Source organism: Stegostoma tigrinum, chromosome 18 (genome assembly GCF_030684315.1).
Source record: "Stegostoma tigrinum isolate sSteTig4 chromosome 18, sSteTig4.hap1, whole genome shotgun sequence".
Taxonomy (NCBI): domain Eukaryota; kingdom Metazoa; phylum Chordata; class Chondrichthyes; order Orectolobiformes; family Stegostomatidae; genus Stegostoma; species Stegostoma tigrinum.
In genome coordinates, this window is record NC_081371.1 from 16,774,362 (window position 1) to 16,797,189 (window position 22,828).

The 22,828-nt window shown below is 41.8% G+C and overlaps 1 protein-coding gene across 6 annotated transcripts in view; it reads right to left on the bottom strand.

The window, feature by feature from the left end:
- The window catches only part of efcab6 (EF-hand calcium binding domain 6), a 93,360-nt gene that overhangs the window by 27,703 nt on the left and 42,829 nt on the right, over nt 1–22,828 (bottom strand). For 5 of the 6 annotated variants that reach the window (XM_048548862.2, XM_048548860.2, XM_048548866.2 and 2 more), the window contains 7 exons: nt 18,983–19,097; nt 17,443–17,523; nt 15,661–15,782; nt 15,290–15,519; nt 6,798–6,900; nt 5,006–5,124; nt 181–408 (listed from right to left, as the gene is read on the bottom strand). In XM_048548862.2, the coding sequence (XP_048404819.2) occupies nt 181–408; nt 5,006–5,124; nt 6,798–6,900; nt 15,290–15,519; nt 15,661–15,782; nt 17,443–17,523; nt 18,983–19,097 (998 nt within the window). The remainder of the gene's footprint in view (nt 1–180; nt 409–5,005; nt 5,125–6,797; nt 6,901–15,289; nt 15,520–15,660; nt 15,783–17,442; nt 17,524–18,982; nt 19,098–22,828) is intronic. The other variant, XM_048548861.2, reaches the window with a different exon arrangement.

Genomic DNA, 22,828 nt, shown 5'->3' on the forward strand with positions numbered 1-22,828 from the left:
ACTGTACCCCCATTCTCCACGTCCTTTAGCAGTTCATTCCACACATGAACCACGCTTTCCAAAGATGCCACAGTAGGTATCATAAAGCACTGGCACACTCTGATACCAAAACCAATCATTCTAAATTGCAATTGTAGTCAAGAGGGCTCAGAGACTTAAAACATACAGGATTCTACTTACTTAAGCTGTTTTTTCAGCTCGGCGATATTAAGATTTCCTGTCTGAGGTTTCTGTTGTTGGGTTCCATCTGTTTGGAATTGTTGCTGCTTTTTGGAATGATCTATTAAGCTGCCTCGGCTCTCTGGAACAATTTGTTTGCTGTCTGTCTGGATCTGTCTTGAAAACCTATTCCTAAGCTTCTTCAGAAACTCGAGGTGAGTGATAAAACCTCTCTTATCTGAATCATACCTGAAAGCCAACAAAATACACACAAAAAGAAATTCTAAATATGTTCTTCAGGCATTATGTTCCTTCAAATCGATGCACACTGTAATACAGCAATAGAAGGCAGACGCCCAAATGAGGCTGTGGAATGGAGAATAAACTGGTCAGTTGATCTGAAAAATGAAATTCTGACATGAGTTTAGTAAGGGTTCTCCCATTGCCTTCACTTTGAGCACAAACAATGCTAATACTATTTTTCCAGAGATCTTGTGAATCTTCTGTTGAAGTTACACTACATAAGTGAGAAAATTCATTCTATCAAATTAAAGTTGGCTTGTTTTCCTTTACCCCTCGTTCTGATACAAGTTATCATTCATGATTATTTCGCTTCATTCTATTGATTGATTTATACCACAGTCCAGCATCCCATTTAATGTGATAAATGGATGTTGAATTCTTATGTTCATTCTGCTAAAAGTCATAATTCCAAAAGTTGCCCCAAACCCATCAGTAATGTCTGTTAAGATACAGATCAATTGGAAATCCTACTCACTAAACAAACCCACCAATCTCATGCATTTGGAAAGATGGCCTCCAATCAGTATTATTTCATTTTCAAAACTTTGAACATTTTCAATTGTAGCAAAAACTGCTATGGAGCTGTAAGGTCAGTCAGTTAAATATCTAAATAATCAGCTAATTTATAGCCTTAATGCAAGATTCTGGGTTTAACAGCAAGTGTCGGACATGCCACAGTTAATCAGGTGAGGACAAACATCATTAGTCAATGAAATAGATTGGCCAGAAAGATTTTAAAAACAGTAAACATGCATGTCTGCCACCCAGCCTTTGCAAAAGGAATATGTTCACAGGATTCATTTGGAGAGCAGGCTTTCGCTGTTTTTCAGGTAATTTTGTAAACTTCACTGTTCTTCCCTGCAGCCAATCTTCACTGCAACACAGGAGTAGCTTATGCAGCTATTTCATGGAACTGTGATCAGCAACAAGAGGATCTGTCAAGTCCCAACTGCCCCATAAGCAGCAAAATTAATAGTAACAACAGCTGCTCCACAAGATAGAAGGTATTGACTGAGATCTCTAACATGAAGAAGGCGACACTTCACCATAGGGTACACAACCTTCCCAACAGGGGAGAACCACAGTACCACAGGAGATTCAGGCTTTCATGGTGGGTTATTATCGATATCAACAGACTCTCTACTAAAAAGGGACAGGTATGCATGCAATGACAGTCATCAAAGTCATCAGTGCTATGAATTTCTTCACCCAGTCACACACCGGTACTTTGCAGAGATTTACAGCTGACATTTGTAGAATTTTGTAATCTAGGGTCCACAAGTGTATCTCACAGGTGACTGAGGCCACGTTTGCCAAGGCAATGATAAGATACTGTTGTTCTGTCATGTTGGGAAGTACACAGAGTGGATAAAACTACCTGTAAAACAGTGAAGGCATATTCTCCAAGAAAGTCCTGTGAGCACAATCCGTTCATAAAGGCAAGCTGGCAGGCATGGGCAAGTCAGACACAGAACTTTTGTATTTGTGACACTGGCTGGATTTCCACTGGTACAGGACTTGCATCCAATTCTGGTCAACCTTCTATAAGAATATTGTTAAACTTGAGAGAGTACAGAAAACATTTATGAGAATGTTGCTGGGACTGGAGGGTTTGAGTTATAGGGAGAGGCTGAATAGGCTAGGGCTTTTCTCCCTGGACCGTCAGAGGCTGAGGTGTGGCCTTATAGAGATTTATAAAATCATGAAGGATATGGGTAGGGTAAATAGCCAAAGCATTTTTCCAGGATGGGAGAATCCAAAACTAGAGGGCATAGGTTTAAAGATATGGGGGGAAGACTTAAAAAGGACCCGAAGGGTGACTTTTTCCCCCCTCAGAGGGAAGGTCTGCGTATGGAACAAGCTGCCAGAGGAGGTGATGGAGGCAGATACAATTGCAAATTTTAAAAGGGATCTGGATGAGTTTGTGAATAGGAAGGGTTTAAGAGGAATATGGACCAAATGTTGGAAAATGGGACAAGGTCAGATTGGGATATCTGGCCAAGTTGGATCAAAGGGTCTGTTTCTGTACTCTATGACAATGACTATGACTCTAGGAGACACCTCTAAGCAATGTTAGCAGTGGCTCATTAAAGACCCAAGCTATCGTCTAAAACTAAGGTTGATGACAAATATGAAGAGGCCTACCACTGATGCAATGGACCGAGCACATGAGCACAAAGATACCCATAGAGAAAGCATACAGTCGATAAAGAAGTAAGCTCAAGAACTTGGACAGATCTAATGACACCAATTCAGTTTGTACCAGCAAACGATTTTCCAAAATATAGGGATACACATGATACATCAAGGCTGGCTGGAGCTGCAGTGTAGGAAAGGAAGCATCATCTGACCCCCAGATGAGATGACAGAATGAGAAAGATGCATGTCAATGATGCCTGAATCTGTTCACTGAACTATCAGAGAAGTCTGTGGCAGACTGGTTCAGATATCTCAACTAATGGGAAGTTTATGGCCCAGATATGTTGCCCACTTCTCCACTCCACACTACCAACTTCCAGTGCAAACATAGATATTCCCACATCAGGGAAATCCTCAATGTCTCACTTGCTTGTTTTCCATTACACCATATCATTCTGCTGAAGGCTCATGTCCATTTGGAAAATGGGAGGCAAATGTGCAGAATGAACAATGGAAACCTGAAATAAAGTACTTGATTCAGCTACATTTCACAATATTGTAACACAATAACATTTTAATGATAAGCCAAGTGAATTCTCTTGGACAACAAAAAAAAAGACTCTTCTTTTTTCTACTTGGTTCTGCTCATGGCCTCAACCAAGTTAGAAACAGGTTGCTTATTCCCCTGCACTGACAGCTGAGATGATTGGAGTTTCCATTCTCTGGGATTTTGTGACTCAGAGGACCGATGACAATACTGCCTGGTGTGTAGCTGTGCAGATTTGGTTGTCAGGGCATATGGGGCTCTGATTGAACAATAGGGAGGGAGAGTGGATGTGAAGTGGGAGGGCCTCGAGCAGCCTCCCCAACTTCCATGTGCCCTTTTGGAGCTGCAATGGAAGTTGGTTTACAAGCAGTAATGTGCAGAAGAATGCTGGGCAAGTCAGGGCCAGCACCTAAAACCATGAAGTTGTTTAGAATTTCCTTTCCTGGGAATCAATGAACCTCTTGCAGCATTCTAAGTTTGAGGTATCAGATTCTAGCTGCTCGTTTTCTGTGCCACTTCTGACAGTTTGTTTGAAAGGCATAACCTCTTTCTCCCACCTGAAACAGCATTTTTCAGTGGTCTCTCACAGCATGCAAGTAGGATTACCAGAAACATGTGGCAGATGGTTGGTGGAGATGGAAGGTAGCAGGGGACAGAGGTCGTTGTGATCAGCCTACTGCTATCATGTTTCTTCTAATGTGGCTATTGAAGCATTAACAATTAATATAAAATTCAACTACAACGAGCCTTGCCGAGATTCCTTTAACATGAAATCCTTCTACCGACAGGTATATGACATTAACAGAGCCCTACTCAGCGGTTGCTCGAGAATCTACGGGAGGTACAATTGTTCTTGCTGCTTTCGATAGTAGCAAAGCACAAAGCTGCAATGATCACATTTTTTTAGAAAAATGTTACCCATTAAATAATAAAGCAACACATATGCCCTCTTTCCAACTTTCATGCTTGATTGTACAAAATAAATTTTCCTATTTATATGAATATGGTTCAGGAAAAAAAATCCCAAGGGAGTTTCACAAGGGTGTAATCAGACCAAAACGGATACTGAATACATGAATACGATATTACTAGGGAAATATTGATCATAAAGGTTTGTGTTAATGCAAGTCTTCTAGAAACGTACAGAATATTGACTGGACATGAAGATGTTTCCACTAGGAGCACAGACTAGGATTTGAGATCACAGCCTCAGAGTGAAGGAATAATCCTTTAGAGCTGAGATGAGCAAGAATTTCTTCGGCCAGAGGATGGTGAATCTGTGGAACTCATTGCCACAGAGTGCTGTGGAGGTCGTCATTGAGTGCATTGATAGGGTCTTAATTGGTAAAGGAATGAAGGGTTATGGTGAGAAGATAGGATTTTGGGGTTGAGAAACATACTAGCCATGATCAAATGGTGGAGCAGACTTGAAGGGCCAAATGGCCTAATTCTGCTCCTTTGTTTTATGGTCTTATGGGAGGGAGTAGAAGAAGAGAAGATGGAGAATGGGGAGAAAGGGACCTTTAATAAGGGAATTCTAGCGCATGCAGCAAGATGGCTGACAGTCATTTATTATAAACATTAACTGTTTCTCTCTGTGTTGACGCTTCCAGATCTACTGATTATTTCTACCTTGTATAAACTTTCATTTCCTGCTTTGTATTTTGTAACAGACATGTCAAGTGAATGAAACGTTTGAAGAAGACAAAGTGAAAGCATTCACTAAACTCAGACAAAACAAAATGACCATTCCATAAATACATTTGGAACTGGCAGTACCAGTACAACTGTTCAGCAGCATGCCCCTTCAAAGGCATGCGGAGGAAATGAGAAACAGGAAGAATTAAAAGTTCTTACCAATACCAAAGTTTTTCAAATTGTTCTGTTGAGATTGGCAAACATAGCTGGTACAAAATGTCCCTCATATCTTTCTTTTCTACAACAAGGTTACCATCTGAGTCAACGCGTTTAAAAGCCTTAAAAAATCAAAATATAATTTTCCATCATTTCATAATCATTAGAAGGACTGATCCATTCAGTATTGATTATAAGGAATGGATGCTTAATATTTTTATTAGGTTATCCCCAGTTCATCAAAAATAGGCCAAACCAGTGCAGAGGATTGAGGAGTTTCAAGTACCAATCGGCAGTGTTTATTGTGAAATAAAACAGGTGAAGAGATTAGCATGCATGCATACGGACACAGTGCTGCAGCCTGCTGACATCCTGGCCCCATCTGTGTGCACACCAGTGGCCATTTTAGCGTTTGGACAAGAAGGTCAAACACACTTCTTTCAGCAGCGAACGGTTGGGGTGGGAAACAGGTACAGCAGAAGCCCTCGTCCCCTGTGCACTGCTTTCCCCTTTGCACTGGCATAGTGAGCATTCTATAAAATGCTGAGCAATGAGGAAACAAGGCAAGGGCAGACAGGGTACAGCAGCACAAGGTGGCCACCATCAGAAGGAGCAGCTCCCTTTCATCAGTACCATCACTACCCTGTTCCCTTTATCCCGAGCCTGGTAGTGTCAGTGGCACATGTGCACACTATGCTTTCTTGTCACAGCCAGCTCACGTCATGGGCCCCACCTGCGTATGTGCAAGGGCTATTATGGCGTCAGGGATAATTATTCCAGAGCAAATTACGTCCCCCCACCCCCAAATTGGATTTCTGCAATCCTTTCATTGGTTTTTTTAAAGATATTGTGCTGGAAGTCAGCCCCAACCAAAAATGGACCCTGCCCATACATCAAATTAATGACAACTGTAAATTTAAGATAATGTCCTCATTTGCTGTCCTTCTCAGAAGCTGCTAAAGGTAAGCTTTCTTTAGCCAGGTAGTTTCCAGAAATCTGTACGCATATTATTTTAATTCACCAGGAGACTGTCTATTGTTCACTGATGTCACAAGTGAATGGTTCAGTATGGATCTTTAAAGTTTAAGAGCAGCACAATGGCTCAGTGATCAGCACTACTGCCTCACAGTACTAGGGACCTGAGTTCGTTTCCACTTCAGGTGACTGTGTGGAGTTTGTATATTCTCCCTTTGTCTGCTTGAGTTTCCTCTGGGCGCTATGGTTTCCTCCCATGGTCCAAAAATGTACAGAGTAGGTGGACTGGCCATTCTAATTTGCCCATAGTTTCCAGGGATATGCAGGCTAGGTGAGTTAACCATGGCAAATGCAGGGTTATAGGCTAGCAGGTTGGGTCTGGGTGGGATGCTCTTCAGAGGCATGATGTGGACTCGATGGGTCGAATGGCCTGCTCCACACTGTAGGGATTCTATGATGATGATGAGGAGGTAATTTTAAGCAATTTAAAATTGTATTATTCACAGCTGGACAATGAGGCCTCCCTGTTTATAATGTTTTTTTTTTGTTTTTGTCTGCTTTTAACGAAATGATAAAATTGCACCCAGTTACCATTCTTCAAAATAACATTTCTTTTAAAATACAGTAAAAATTCTTAAAATTACATTCACTGTTGCCCAATTTCAGTAGTAAATGGAAAAATTTGCATTTAGTGCTAAACAAGTATGTGTTAATTGCAAGCTGAGCAAAACAAAACTTCTTAAAGTGAGCAAAATTTAGAAGCAAATGAATTAAAATATGTTATTTGCAGCATTGGTTTACACTTGTACCATCGCCTCACCTTAGACAGTTCAAACCATCCTGTTTTGGCTTTAGCAGCTAAGAAGTCATGGACTTGCTCACAGGCCAGCAACGTACAATCTTTGTCATATATTGAGCTGCAGCTAAATGAAGAGAGTTTCATTTAAAAAATGCTCCCATGTTTTCTCAATTACATTCAAAAACATTATAGGTGGATGAATAACCAAGATAGTAATCATGTTGGATTTGTAGTTACAAAAATTTGACAAGAGGAAAATAAAAAGAACCTTTGTATCTTGTGATAGTTCAGTTGGTAAATTTCCCATCCACTGTGAAACAAAGCATTATTGACCAGAAGGTATCAGATTTAATAGCTAATCAGTGCTGAGTTGGTTTGTCAGATGATGCTACAGCTGTAATTGATTTAACGTCCTTCAGCCAGGAGAGATAGAGAATCTACAATATCCAGGCTACCTGATTCTAATCAGGAACCACTGACTTCTGCTGGGGTGCGTTTATAGCATGTCAAGTAAGGACAGGCCTAAGAGCAATGTTCCTCACACTACACAAAGTTCAACCTTAGTTTGCCTACGAACAATAGTCATTGGAGGTAAGTACCAGAGTCTGACTAACATCAGGGCAAGAACGAGTCATTTCTTTCAAGAAAGGAGAAAAAATATAAGATAAACTTTTATTTTTTTTAAAAGGAGAGACATCATATTGCATGAGGTTAGAAGTACATATAAGAAATCAGACAGCCCATGACAGCCAACATACATTGTGCAGTGTCACTGTAGAAATCAACAGACAAACTAAATGATACCAATGGTGCAACTAAAGTCATACTCATGACAAAGAGCAGATAATGATGAAGTACAACTACTGTAGAATGTGAGTACAGCTGAATGTTAAAGATAGGGCTTGAATTACTACTCAGAGAGTAGTAAGGGAATGGAACGCTTTGCCTGCAACGGTAGTAGATTCGCCAACTTTAGGTACATTTAAGTCGTCATTGGACAAGCATATGGACGTACATGGAATAGTGTAGGTTAGATGGGCTTGAGATCGGTATTACAGGTCGGCACAACATCGAGGGCCGAAGGGCCTGTACTGTGCTGTTATGTTCTATGTACTATGTTTGTTTTTCCAGCAGTAAGCTTGAAGACAAGGACATGTAACTAGACAGAGCAGTAACTCTGTCTCAACCCTACCATCTTCCAACACCCCACTAGAATTAAGTTCTGGGTGGTAAGGCGCATAATTGACCTTCGCATCCTGCCACTAACTGAACCCAATTAATGACAAGGAACTGCCTTTCAAGATATTTATTAACAGTATTACAAACTACAGAATGAATTATAGAGTAATTACAAAGACAGACTTTAAATTATTCAAATACACACAGGGACATTATTAAGATGAGATACAAGATGGGAAGAAGGTGTGGGGGTTGCAAGATGTCATAGAATCCCTAGCGTGGAAACGGCCCCTCAGCCCAACAAGTACACATCGATCCTTAAAGCATCCCACCCAGACTCATTCCCCTTTAACCCATCTAATCTACATATTGCTGAACACTATGGGCAATTTAGCATGGCCAATCCACGTAGTCTGCACATCTTTGGATTGTGGGAGGAAACCAGAGCTAACCTATGCAGACACGGGGAGAATGTGTAAACTCCACACAGAGAGTCACCCGACGGAGGAATTGAACCCCGGTTCCTGGTGCTGTGAGGCAGAAGTGCTAACCACTGAGAGTGTCCTAGAATATGTTCAGGGATTTTTTGTTTTAAAACACATTATATTTCCAATGCAATAAGAAAGGAGGCACCTTTTTTTGGAATGAGGTGGATCAAGTGTCAACAGGGGAACATTTAAGTGACAATGATCTTCATATCATAAGGGTTAGGTCAGTGTCATAGTGATGGAAAAATTCAAGGAGTAATCAAGTAAGAATAATTGTCTTGGGGAAAGTCAACTTCAATGCAGTTAGGACAGATCTGGCCCAGTTCATTTGGACTCAAAAGATTGTCAGACCGAACAGAAACCAAATAATGGGCTACCTATATGAAAAAAGAGAGGTAGTATTGGCACTATCAAGATATATTTCCAATGAAGTGTAAATGCAGGGCATCCAAAGCTAGAACTCTCTGGCTGAGAAAAGAGAGAGATTAAATAGAGAAGAAAAAGGCAGACAGTACAAGTGGAAAACAGGCTGAATACAGAATGTTCAGGTGGTAAGTGAAAATCTTTACAAGAGAATCAAAGAGACAGCATATATTGAAACCAGCAGCTAATATCAAAAAGAGCACAAAAATCATCCAGAGGCACACAGAGAGTAAATGGATGGTAAAAATAAAAAGGAGTGAGGATGATTGTGAAAACAAATTTACACAGGGGAATACACATAGGCCAGGGATTGACATCTGTCTCTAGTAAAGAACAAAATTCTGAGCAGGTTATAGTACAACCAGAGGTATATCAAATACTCAAAAAAGGGTGTAAAAATAAATCAAGAAACTACAGACCAATCAGTTATTCTTCATTGTGGAGAGGATTCTAGAAATGATAATTCCCAGTCAAAATCAATTGCTTGGAAAAATGTAAATTAATTAAGGAAAACCAGCACAGATTCACTAAGGTCAAATTATATTTATTGAACTTTCCGCATTTATTTTTAACAAGGCAACAGAGAATGTCGATAAGGGTAAGTGGCACACGTGGAATTCCAAAAGACATTTGATAAAGTGCTGCATAACAGATTTGTGGACAAAGTTAAAGCTCATGGCATAAAAGGGAGAATACCTTATTGGAGAAAATGCAGCAAAATTGATATTAGGAGTCTCAGATTAGTCACGAACCTATTGAATGGAGCTCAACATTCAATATTCAGCTCCAGAAGCCAAATGGTCTACTTCCTGCTGCTAGAATTCCATGGGAAACAATCTATTTTACTGAAATTGCCAAGGCTGTGTTTGTGGGACGTTGTTATATTTGAACAGTTGCTGTTTAGTGGTTAAGTAATCTACAATTCTGTTAAGTTTTTGATCCTATGAGTAAAGCCGAGGATGTTGTATGTTTTATTAACCACACCCTATATCCGTAACTGTAACCTTCAGTGAATTATGCACATATAGACACAGGTATCTGCCCCAGCCTCCCATTTAGAACTGTTTCCTTTCTTTTTGATTGTGTCTCTGCATTTTTTTGACCAAAATGAATCACTTCATACTTCTCAGCGTTATACTTCATCAGCTATTTATTTATCCACTTTGCCAAGTTGTCCATGTTCTTTTAAAGTTCTGCATTACCCTTCTTTCAGGTTTCATTATGCTCGCAAGTTTTGCATCATTCACAAATTTTTAATTATGCCCTGTACACCAAGGGCTAGATCATTGATATGTATCAGCAAGAGCATGTGTCCCAGTCCCTGGAGAACTCCACTAGAAGCCCACTGTTATGGACCAGGTCAAACCTGCTTAAAATATATCAAGATGAAAGCCTAGGTCCCAACTTTTTCTTATTTTTAAAGGTAAATATAAAGTGTTGTGTTCTGGATGCAATTTGATTTGTCAAACTATCAGGCTTGAAGCAAAACACACTTGATTCTTATACCATAGTTAAAATACATAGCATCTTGAAATGTCTCAAAATGCTTCACAGTGCCATAAGATGACCATCGGTTTGCAGACAATTTCGAAACTGATCAATGTTTTTGTATGACAAATTGAGTAGGGCATAAAACAGAATACACCTGCACAACATACAAGCTCCAGCACACTGCAAATCCCATCAACACAGATCAACCCTGTCTCATCAACCGCAACCTGCAACTGCTGGCAGGCAGCAAGGTAAAGAGGAGTACAGTCTAAACAGCACAGAAGGCCACTCCACAGACCAGGCCAGCCTGGACCCAGATAGCAATCCAGATCAGTGCTATGGCCCTAGTGAAATGGGACAGATGCATATCAGTGCAAGAAGAAGGTCAATAATCTTTTAGCCCTGAAAGGGTAAGTGCCACCATTTTCTTTCTTATGCCTCCCACTCTCACAAATTCTGTCACTGCACACTTATCGCACCAAAGCTCATGGACTAAAAGTCTCACTATTGCAAACATCATATTCACTCAATGGGTCTCATCCACCTAATTCTCCCAGGCTGCTAATTCTTCCTGCCCTTTGTGCTTCCTATCCACTCACTGATGACATTTCACCAATTCTCCTGCTCATGTATCACGAATAACTGCTGTTCTATTAGGCTAAATCCCTCCCTTCATGTCAAAGCAGGGAAAACCACATTTGAAAAACAGCTTTCCAACTGACCTACCTGCACTGACCTAACTAAACGACCCTGGCTAGTTGCAGTTGAACTATAGGATTAACCATGGTCCGGTGCGCAAGCATACAGGTCCCTAAACTGACCCCGGCCAGTTCCCTTGACTGGAATTAGCCAAACTGCTTGATTAACTCTTGTGGCACCCCAACTGGCTGCAGCACCTTTGACCCCATAAAAGAACTGCTCCCCTTTGACTTTCACATATGACTATGTGCTTGAAGCACTTTTTGAAATTCACTCAAGGAACGTTGGCATCACTGGTTGGTCCAATATTTGTTGCCCATCCCTAGTTGCCCTTGAGAAGGTGTTGATAAGCTCCTTCTAGAACTACCGCAGTCTATTTGTTGTACGTACACACTCAATACCTTTGGAGAGGGAGGTCCAGGATTTTGACCCGACAACATTGAAGGAATCTCGATATGGCGATCAAGATGGTGTGTGACTTGGAAGGGAACATGCGGCAGTTGGTGTTTCCATTAATCTACTGCCCTATCTTTCTAGATTGGTGTTATGAATGGTGAAAAATTTTGTGCAGTCATCAGCAAACATCCCCACTTCTGATCTTCTGATGGAGCAAAGATCACTAACAAAGCAGCCAAGGATGGTTGGAACTTGGACACTACCCTGACGAATTCCTGCAAAGGTGTCCTGAAGCTGGGTAACTGGCCATCATCTACCACAACCGTCATTTGTGCCAGGTATGATATGCAGCGTATTTATTGAAGATGTTGACTTAGTGACATGGTCACACTCTTGACTGTTTAGTGCTACCCACCATGATAACTGCCATCCTCACCCTTAATGTTAAAAAGCGACACAAGCCAAACAGGCTGGCAGTCTGTAATTGAAGGCCCTATGTGCTAAAAAAAACAAATGCCTCCAAGTAAGCGCAAAGTGAGTGAATGTTAAGAAAGCAAACTATAAATTGCATGCTATGTAGATGTGTGAGATGCACAAAGTGACCTAGCAGAAACATGGAAGTCGGAATCTCTTGTCAAGAGGAAGAAGGAGGCTTATGTAAAGTTGAGGCGTGAGGGCTCAGTTAGGGCGCTTGAGTTACAAGTTAGCCAGGAAAGACCTAAAGAAAGAGCCTAGAAGAGATAGGAGGGGACATGAGGAGTCTTTGGCAGGTAGGATCAGGGAAAACCCGAAAGCTTTCTACAGGTATGTCAGGACTAAAAGAATTATTACAGTAAGATTAGGGACAGTCAAGGACAGTAGTGGGAAGTTGTGTGTGGAGTCTGATGAGATAGGAGAGGCGCTAAATGAATATCTTTCATCAGTACTCACAAAAGGAAAAAGACAATGTTGTTGAGGAGACTACTGAGATACAGGCTATAGACTAGATGGGATTGAGGTTCATAAGGAGATGTTAACAATTCTGGAAAGTGTGAAAATAGATCAGTCCCCTGGGCTGGATGGGATTTACCCTCGGATTCTCTGGGAAGCTAGGGAGGAGATTGCAGAGCCTTTGGCTTTGATCTTTATGTTATCATTGTCGACAGGAATAGTGCCAGAAGACTGGAGGATAGCAAATGTTGTCCCCTTATTTAAGAAGGGGAGTAGAGACAACCCTGGTAATTATAGACCAGTGAGCCTTACTTCTGCTGTGGGTAAAGTGTTGGAAAGAATTATAACAGATAGGATTTATAATCATCTAGAAAGGAATAAATTTGATTAGGCATAGTCAAAATGATTTTGTGAAGGGTAAGTCGTGCCTCACAAACCTTATTGAGTTCTTTGAGAAGGTGACCAAACAGGTGGATGCGGGTAAAGCGGTTGATGTGGTGTATATGGATTTCAGTAAAGTGTTTGACAAGGTTTCCCACAGTAGGCTATTGCAGAAAATACGGACACATGGCATTGAGGGTGATTTAGCAGTTTGGATCAGAAATTGGCTACCTGTAAGAAGAAAGAGGGTGGTGGTTGATGGAAAATGTTCGTCCTGGAGTTACTAGTCGTGTACTGCAAGGATCTGTTTTGGGGCCACTGTTATTTGTCATTTTTCTAAATGACCTGGATGAGGGTGTAGAAGGATGGGTTAGTAAATTTGCGGATAACACTAAAGTCGGTGGAGTTGTGGATAGTGCGGAAGGATGTTGCAGGTTACAGAGGGACATAGATAAGCTGCAGAGATGGGCTGAGAGGTGGCAAATGGAGTGTAATGCGGAAAAGTGTGAGGTGATTCACTTTGGAAGGAGTAACAGGAATACAGAATACTAGGTTAATGGTAAGATTCTTGGTAGTGTGGACAAGCAGAGAGATCTCGGTGTCCATGTGCATAGATCCCTGAAAGTTGCCACCCAGGTTGATAGGGTTGTTAAGAAGGCATATGGTGTGTTAGGTTTTATTGGTAGAGGAATTGAATTTCGGAGCATGAGGTCATGTTACAGCTGTATAAAACTCTGGTGTGGCCACACTTGGAGTATTACATACAGTTCTAGTTGCTGCATTACAGGAAGGATATGGAAGCATTGGAAAGGATGGAGAGGAGATTTACCAGGATGTTGCCTGGTATGGAGCGAAGGACTTATGAGGAAAGGATGAGGGACTTGAGGCTGTTTTCGTTAGAGAGAAGGTGGTTAAGAGGTGGCTTAATAGAGACATACAAGATGATCAGAGGATTAGATAGGGTGGACAGTTTGTTCCTTGGATGGTGATGGCTAGCATGGAGGGGACATAGCTTTAAATTGAGCAGTGATAGATATCGGACAGATGTCAGAGGTAGGTTCTTTACTCAGAGAGTAGTAAGGGTGTGGAATGCCCTGCCTGCAACAGTAGTAGACTCGCCAACTTTAAGGGCATTTAAATGGTCAGTGGATAAACATATGGATGATAATGGAATAGTGTAAGTTAGATGGGCTTCAGATTGGTTTCACAGGTCGGCGCAGCACCAAAAGCCAAAGGGCCTGTACTGTGCTGTACTGTTCTATGTTCTATGTTCTATAGGTGCCGCTGAGCTCTAATGTACAAACTGCTGAAAAGCTGAAGTGTTGTGAGATTTGATTCAAGAGCAGGAATTACAATGTGACAAAGCTTGTGGTTTGCTGATGATCCTACATCCACACAAGTCATCGAGGAGGATAGCGTCCATGAGGATGCAAGAACAACAGGATGATGACAGGCACAAACAATCATTAAAATCCCCCCTCTAACCCTCGCCAGATACTCTAACTAATTTGCACCACCTAATTTCTCAGGAGCAAACAACTGAAGGTGCAATATAAATAAGGGGAGTTGGGCTAGCAGTAGGATGCAAACAGCTGGAACGAAAGTAGTCACTGCTCAGTTGTGCCATGGCGTGACAGCTTTTAAGACTTGAGTAAAAAAAAATCACATTTTTTCTCAATGTCGCGATTCTGATTCTTTTTTCCCCCATTCTCAAATGTATTCTCCTAACATTCACACCATTGTTTAAACCACACCAGAAAGGGGGAGTTTCTACCCCTTTGTACAATTCCTAGATTTACCCTAGCGTGAGCCTGACATTATCTCAAGTCTTCACAGATTAGCAATCTGGTTTTATTTGGTTATTAATTTGTTCACACTTTTTTCTACTGACTAACTGAAATGGTAAAAGTAAAGGATAAGCTACCATTGTCTTAGCAGATCATAAGGCTCATCTCTCAGTAGACAGAGATAACGACTGATGGTGGTTTAACCCAAGGGTCACCATGCCTCAGGCAAGGGGAGAGGTTGAGAAGGAGTCCTTCATGGTAACCTCAGTTGGTGCAGGCATTGAACCCACACTGTAGGCATCACCCTGCATCACAAGCCAGCCATCCATTCAATTGAGCTAACCAGCCCCCTAACTGAAATGATGCTTCATATCTTCTAATAAAAGCAGATCCTTCCCTTCTGCAAAGTTGCAGATCATTCACTTTAGCTCCATGCTCAGCATTCTCCCTCCCCTTCTTTTCCCATCACACCTCTAAAACGTCCCTATCCACCCCAGTCCGTCTTTCCAATTTTATTAAAATACTCTGCTCGACCATTCAGTACTCTGTTCTGAAAAACCTCCTGCCAAAAATATCAATATATTTGTTCATGACAGACACTGACTGACCTACTATGCTGCTTTTCCAGTGTTCTGTGTTTGCGTCTCAGGTTATGATTTCTGCAGCGTTCTACCCTTTATTTGTGCTCATGAAAACACAAACAGGAAAATAAGTTTATAAATTAAAGCCAAGTACTAACTTGTGAACAGAGGTATTCCAGTGATGGCTCTGTATGGACTCGATCGTTTTTAATATTTGAAGGAAATCGAGATAGGATAATTTTGACTCAGGTATCAGTCCCACCATCCCTAAAAAGCGATGGTACTCTGTGGTTGAAAGCAAGCAGTTGTCAAACAGAGTACGAAAGTCGTACATTGTAATTAGTCCATCATGATTACGGTCCAATCGATCAAATACAGAATGCAAATCCTTTCAAAGAAAATTCAATAGGCCATTAATAGAATTACTGAGTACCCTCAACATAATTTTAAATTATTATTTAATAAAGAAAGTGAAAACAAATCATAATGCCCACTGAAAATACAGATAAATGTAACTAAGCAGCCTTACCAAAACTGTACTTTTCAGCTTATCTGCGATGTAATTAAAACAGTCATCTGCAATCATGCGTTTCATATTGGAATCACCTGCACCACCGTAGCACTGCTTTACCATTCTGTCATCTGTAAACCCTGTGACAAAGCATTTGACATTTGATTTAAATAATAGTTTTCAATTCCTGTTTCTCCCTTCTTTTAGCTCCTGTTTCTCCTTCCCTTGACCAAATCTATATTTATTTATTCACAGGTCACTGGCTCGGTCAGATCTTAAAGCCCATTCCTTATTATCCTGGATAAGGTGGTAGTGAGCTGCCTTCTTGAACGACTGAAGTCCTTGACAGACAGAGACACTGAGTGCTCTTGGGAAGGGAGTTCCAGGATTTTAACACAGTCAGGGAAGGAACAGCAATACAATTCTTCATCAGAATGGCACGTGGCATCTAGGGAACCCTGTAGCCAGGGTGATAGAAGAGGTCATGGATTTGGAAGGTCCTGTCAGAGGTGCCTTGCTGAGTTCTGTGATACGATGGAAGATATTACACATTGCTACCACTGTGTAAATGGTAGTGATTGTTCAAAGTAGGGATGAAACGCCAATGAATTGAGCTGCTTTATGCTAGATGGCGTCAAGATTCTTAAGTGTTGTCATCTAGGCAAGTGGAGAGTATTCTATCACACTCCTGACTTGTGCCTTATTTGACAATGAATGGGCACTGGGAAAATGGATGAAAAGTTACTCGCAGCACAATTCCTAGCCTCTGGCCTTCTCTTGTAGTTCAGCTTCTGATGAATGATAAACACTAGGGTGTCAATAGCGGCTCGGTCACACCAGAAACAAAACCAGTTGGGCTTTTGCAATCCTAGCTTTGAGCAGCCAGTAAGAATTGAACAAGACAGGTGTCTCAATGTGCCTCATTCTCATCACTGATTTCCCCATTTTCCTGTGGGGAAGTAATGGTACACAGACAGGATCTCCCTGTAAATAGCAACAGCAGAGATACAAAAATAACAGGAAGAAGAAAGTAACAGTACGAATGATGAATTTAATGTGATAGGTCAGGTTCACAAGTTTATGAGTAAATGATCTGACTCAAGAAACCAGCAATTTCAAAATACACATGCAACTCATATCTACTCTTGACTACAGAGTTCTTAGGTTAAAGCTAATAAACAGTTATTTAGTAGTACAGAACTTGTACCAGATAGAGGGTCACGGATTCAACTTGAAACATTGTTTAAATTTTAAACTAAGCAGGTAGGTGCTGATTGATTAAGATATTTCCCTAAGAAATGAACCAGGGAATGATTGGATGATTTATCAAATTCTCCATGCCAATGACTACCAGAGCCCACTTGCCAACAAGTCAGCACTGACCTCTCATGCAGTATAAAATGCCACAACTAAATGGCGTAGTGTCCTGGAAATCAAACTGCACTATTGACAGAGTCATGACAATGTGATGGATGATTCAATGGAACTATCAAAAATCCCAGGCGGGCACCAAGTCCCTTCAGTGACAATGGAAATAACTGTAGTCATTGTAACAACATAACATTAAAAAACAGCAGTGAAAGAAAAAGGATTTTTAACTTATGTACCTTGAATTTTATCTCTTTTTAAACTTCCACACATAGACACGAAAAAAAACAAACAAAATAATTATTCTGAGTGAAGGTTTAAAAAATAGTTCAAGGAACACTGTTCTGTAACACTAGTCCATAATCATAAAAGTAGATGGGTTGTTTTCACAATCTTCAATTCTTCGATGATACCTCAATATTATTTGCACACTTGCAGTCCACTGGTTACTTGGATGGATCTGGTTCTTTGGTTTTAGAATTATTTCCTTCAGCTCAGCAGGTCTGGCAGCATCTGTACAGGAGAAAACAGTTAATGTTTCGCATCTGGTGGCCCTTCCTCAGAACCGTTCTGATGAGGGGTCACCAGACCTGAAATGTTAACTCTGTTTATTCCTTCACAGATGCTGCCAGACCTGCTGAGCTTTTCCAGCAACTTTGTTTTTGTTCCTGATTTACAGCATTAGCAGTTCTTTCGGTTTTTATTTCCTTCAGCATTTGAATGTATATTTTTTCCTTTTCTTTCAAAAGATTGGAGAGAGTTCCTTTACAGAAAGGGGGGAGAGAAAAAGAGTGATGCAGTGAGCTCCATGGTGGCTCAGTGGTTGGCATTGCTGCCTCACAGCGCCGGGGCCCCGAGTTCAATTCCAGCCTCAGGCAACTGTCCGTGTTGAGTCTGCACATTTTCCCCATGTCTGTGTGGTTCTCCTCCAGGTGTTCCTGTTTCCCACGCAGTCTAAAGATGTGCTGCGTCAGTGGATTAGCCATGCTAAATTGCCCAGTGTCCAGGGATGTGCAGGTTAGGTGAGCTAGATGTGGGGAATGCAGATTTACAAGGATAGGGTAGAGAGGTGAGTCTGGGTGGGATGCTCTTCAGACAGTTGCTGTGGACTTGTTGGGCCAAATGGCCTGTTTCAATATGGTAAGGATTCTATGAGTCTGGAGATCACTTTGTTTCTCTCTGTTTCATTCTCCTCACAGAGAACGTGCTGAGCTGTCTGATCCAGAGACGTGTTGCTGGGCTGGGGTCTGCTGACCACAGAATAAATAGTACCTTCTTGTCTGGACTCAACATTACCAAAAAGTAACATTGTTTCATATGCACTAATTAGCTTCACTTGTTTTTCTAAGCTGCTCATATTCTCTCTCCTTTCTAAAGAGGATCCCATTTTTCTCATTCACAGTCCACAGTCAAAAAAAATCTGTCAAAACACAGTCTTGCTTTTACATTAGTGGTTCTTGGCAGTTACCCTAATGAGTGCTAGATGAAAAACTTTGACAAAGCATATCTAAACCAGTACTTTAACAAGGATTTGACTCAAACTGTAAATACTGTAGTTATGGTGTTCATAATGAATTCCCCTCATAATACATAACAAAGACAATATAACCCCCTAAAAAGAAGGACTTTACCCAGTTCAGTTAATAGTCAAGGTGTATTTTCTTTTAATCAATTAAAGGGCCTAGTTGTACAGGATGCCATCAAGGCTAAGAAGAATACAAATAAAGGCAAGGCAAATCAAAGCATGGTAAACCAAAATGAAACTCAGGTCTAAAAGTCTTAGTAATAGGAAGGGAACGTTGGAAAGAACAACAAATTTCACAGTTTTAATTTTCTGATTGGGGAATAACTCAGAAAATTGAGACCTGATACTGTCTAGCTGCTGTAATGATGAAAACCCAGATTGAGCCGCAACAGGTAAATTTGTATAGCAGTAATCACCATGTGAATGAATCCTTAACTATTAAGTTACCTTTAAAACATTTTGAAAAGTCAGAGAAATTGAAGTCTTGATTCTTGAACCCCAGTACATCAGCCAGGACGTCAAACTGGTGATCATCCATGATTATTTCACAATCACTCAACACCTAAAGACCAAAGGTGTTCAACATAATGCAACAAAATCAATTTTGATAAAATATTATCTGCACTGCTCTCTGCCCACTAAACTACCACACTAATAGCTGTTCTCCAAATCTTAAACTTTCGCTCAGAAGATTACTTTACAGTAACAGCTATAAAACAATGAGAATACTTGGAGTAACCTTTTATTGCTCTGTTACTGCCGGCTACCACCTTCTCTCTCCCCCCCAGTTATGAGCAAAGGACAGTCTTGAGCTATGGATTCCTCATTATGCACTCCATAATTAGTTGGAAACAGGTTGCAGATTCTGTGGGTGGGTTTTGTGAGTAGAGGTTGTGCGGAGGAAACAATGCAACAAAGGCTTATCCTCCTGGGCCAGAGTGATTTATATATTTTCCTTTTTGGTGTTGGAAATTTCTCTCCTATGGAAGGGCACAGAGTACAAACTTGTAATCAATAGCAGTGGGGAAAAAGCACCGTAAAACTGACATTTACAAAGTAATTGTCATTACTCAATCTCTTCCGAACTTTAATGAAGCTGTGACTTTTTAAAATTTCTAAAATTATGAAAGTTACTTGTTTACTTTTCCCAATTTGCATATCCTGCAACCTGACAATTATTATTTACAAAGGAAAATACCAAAAATCTTCAAGAAGCAGAACAAATTTTAATTTTCTGTAAAATTCATCAAGTGGGACTGATAGAAGGTTTGCCGGGAACGAAAGAGACTCATTGTTGGTGTGTTGCCTCCCAGGTGCCAGGGTCCGTGATGTCTCGGATCGCGTCTTTGGGGTCCTGAAGGGAGAGGGTAACGAGCCCCAAGTCGTGGACCGCATCGGCACCAACGACACAGGTAGAAAGGGGGATAGGGATGTCAGGCAGGATTTCAGGGAGCTAGGGTGGAAGCTGAGAGCTAGAACAAACAGAGTGGTTATCTCTGGTTTGTTACCCGTGCCACGTGATAGCGAGGCAAAGAACAGCGAGAGATTTCAGCTGAACACGTGGCTGCAGGGATGGTGCAAGAGGGAGGGCTTCAGGTACATGGACAATTGGGGCTCATTCTGGGGAAGGTGGGACCTCTACAAACAGGACAGTCTCCACTTGAACCAGAGGGGCACTAATATCCTGGGTGGGAAATTTGCTAGTGCTATTCGGGTGGATTTAAACGAGCTCAGAGGGGGGATGGGAAACTGAGGTGTAGTCCTAGTACACAGGAGGATGAGAGGAGGGAGGACATGGACAGATCTCATTGTCACAGGAGTGTGCTGGCAGACAGCAAGCTGGGTTGAAGTGTGTCTACTTTAACGCAAGGAGTAAGGTAGGTGAGTTTGCAGCTTGGATAAGTACCTGGGACTTTGATGTTGTGGCCATTTCGGAGACATGGATAGAGCAGGGTCAGGAATGGAGGTTGCAGGTTCCAGGGTTTAGATCTTTCATTAAGGTCAGGGAAGGTGGTAAAAGAGGGGGTGGTGTGGCTTTGTTAGTCAAGGACAGTATAACGGTGGCTGAAAGAACTTTTGATGAGGACTCGTCTACTGAGGTTGCCGAGGAAGGTTTGTCAACTGAGTCAGTATGGGTGTAAGTCAGGAACAGCAAGGGAGCAGTCACCTCATTGGGGGTTTTCTACAGACCTCCAAATAGCAGTCGGGAGATCGAAGAACTCATAGGCCGGCAGATTGTTGAAAAGTGCAAACGTAGCACGGTTGTTGTTATGGGTGACTTCAACTTTCCCAATATTGATTGGAACATCCTTAGTGCTGATGGTTTGGATGGAGCCATTTTTGTCAGGTGTGTTCAGGAGGGTTTCCTTACTCAGTATGTGGACAGGCCGACGTGGGGGGAGGCCATTTTGGATTTGGTGCTCGGCAATGAGCCAGGACAGGTGTCAGATGTCGTGGTGGGAGAACACTTTGGGGACAGTGACCACAACAGCCTCACATTTACCATAGCCATGGAAAGGGAAAGGAGCAGTTACCAGGGGAAGATATTTAACTGGGGAAAAGGAAACTATGATGCCATCAGGCAGGAGTTGGGAAGTACAGATTGGGAGCAATTGTTCCACAGAAGGGGCACAACAGACATGTGGAGACTGTTTAAGGACCAGTTGTTGTGAGTGATGCATAAATTTGTTCCTCTGAGACAGGTAAGAAGGGGTAAGATAAAGGAGCCTTGAATGACAGGAACAGAGGTGCTTCTCATCAAAAAGCAAAAAAGCAACGTACGTTAAGGTGGATGAAGCAAGGGTCTAGCACAGCTTTAGAGGATTACAGGCTTGCTCGGAAGGAGCTCAAAAGTGGACTGAGGAGGGCCAGGAGGGGGCACGATAAAGGCTTGGCAGGAAGGATTAGGGAGAACCTGAAGGCATTTTACTCATACATGAGGAATAACAGAATGATCAGGGATAGCGTAGGGAACTTGTGCGTGGAGTCTGAGCAGAGAGGGGAAGCCCTAAATGAGTTTTTTGCTTCGGTTTTCACTAAGGAAAGGGACCTTGCTGTGAATGAGAACTTTGAGGAGCAGGAAAACAGGCTTAAACAGATCGAGATTGAGGAAGTTGATGTGCTGGAAATTTTAGCGAACATTAAGATTGATAAGTCCCCAGGGCCAGACCAGATTTATCCTAGGTTGCTCCGGGAAGCGAGAAAGGAGGTTGCTAAGCCGCTGGCGAAGATCTTTGCTTCCTCACTCTCCACAGGAGTCGTGCCGGAAGATTGGAGAGAGGCAAATCTTGTTCTTCTTTTCAAGAAAGTGAATAGGGAAATCCCTGGAAATTACAGACCAGTCAGTCTTACGTCTGTGGTCAGCAAGGTTTTGGAAAGAATTCTGAGGGCTAGGATTTATGACTATTTGGAAAAGCATAGCATGATTAAAGGGAGTCACAGCATGGCTTTGTGAGGGGCAGGTCATGCCTCACAAATCTTATTGAGTTCTTTGAGGAGGTCACGAGACAGGTTGACGAGAGTCGAGCAGTGGACGTGGTGTACATGGACTTCAGCAAGGCATTTGATAAGGTTCCCCACGGCAGGCTCATTCATAAAGTCAGGAGGTATGGGATGCAGGGTGATTTCGCTGTCTGGATTCAGACTTGGTTGGCTGACAGGAGGCAGAGAGTGGTTGTAGATGGTAAGTATTCTGCCTGGAGGTCAGTGCTGAGTGGTGGCCCGCAGGGCTCTGTTCTTGGGCCTCTGCTCTTTGTAGTTTTTATAAGTGACTTGGATGAGGAGGTTGAGGGGTGGGTTTGTATGTTTGCTGATGACACAAAGGTTGGAGGTGCCGTTGATAGTATCGAGGGCTATTGCAGGCTTCAGCGAGACATTGACAGAATGCAGAGCTGGGCTGAGAAATGGCAGATGGAGTTCAACCTGGATAAATGCGAGGTGATGCATTTTGGAAGGTCGAACTTAAATGCTGAATATAGGATTTAAGGCAGAATTATTAGCAGTGTGGAGGAACAGCGGGATCTTGGTGTTCAAGTGCATAGCTCCCTCAAAGTTGCCACTCAAGTAGATAAGGTTGTTAAGAAAGCATATGGCGTTTTGGCTTTCATTAACAGGGGGATTGAATTTAAGAGCCGCAAGGTTATGCTGCAGCTCTACAAAACCCTGGTGAGACCACACTTGGAATATCGTGTCCAGTTCTGGTCGCTATTATAGGAAAGATGTGGAGGCTTTGGAGAGGGTGCAAAGGAGGTTTACCAGGATCCAGCCTTGTCTTACAAGGAGAGGTTGACTGAG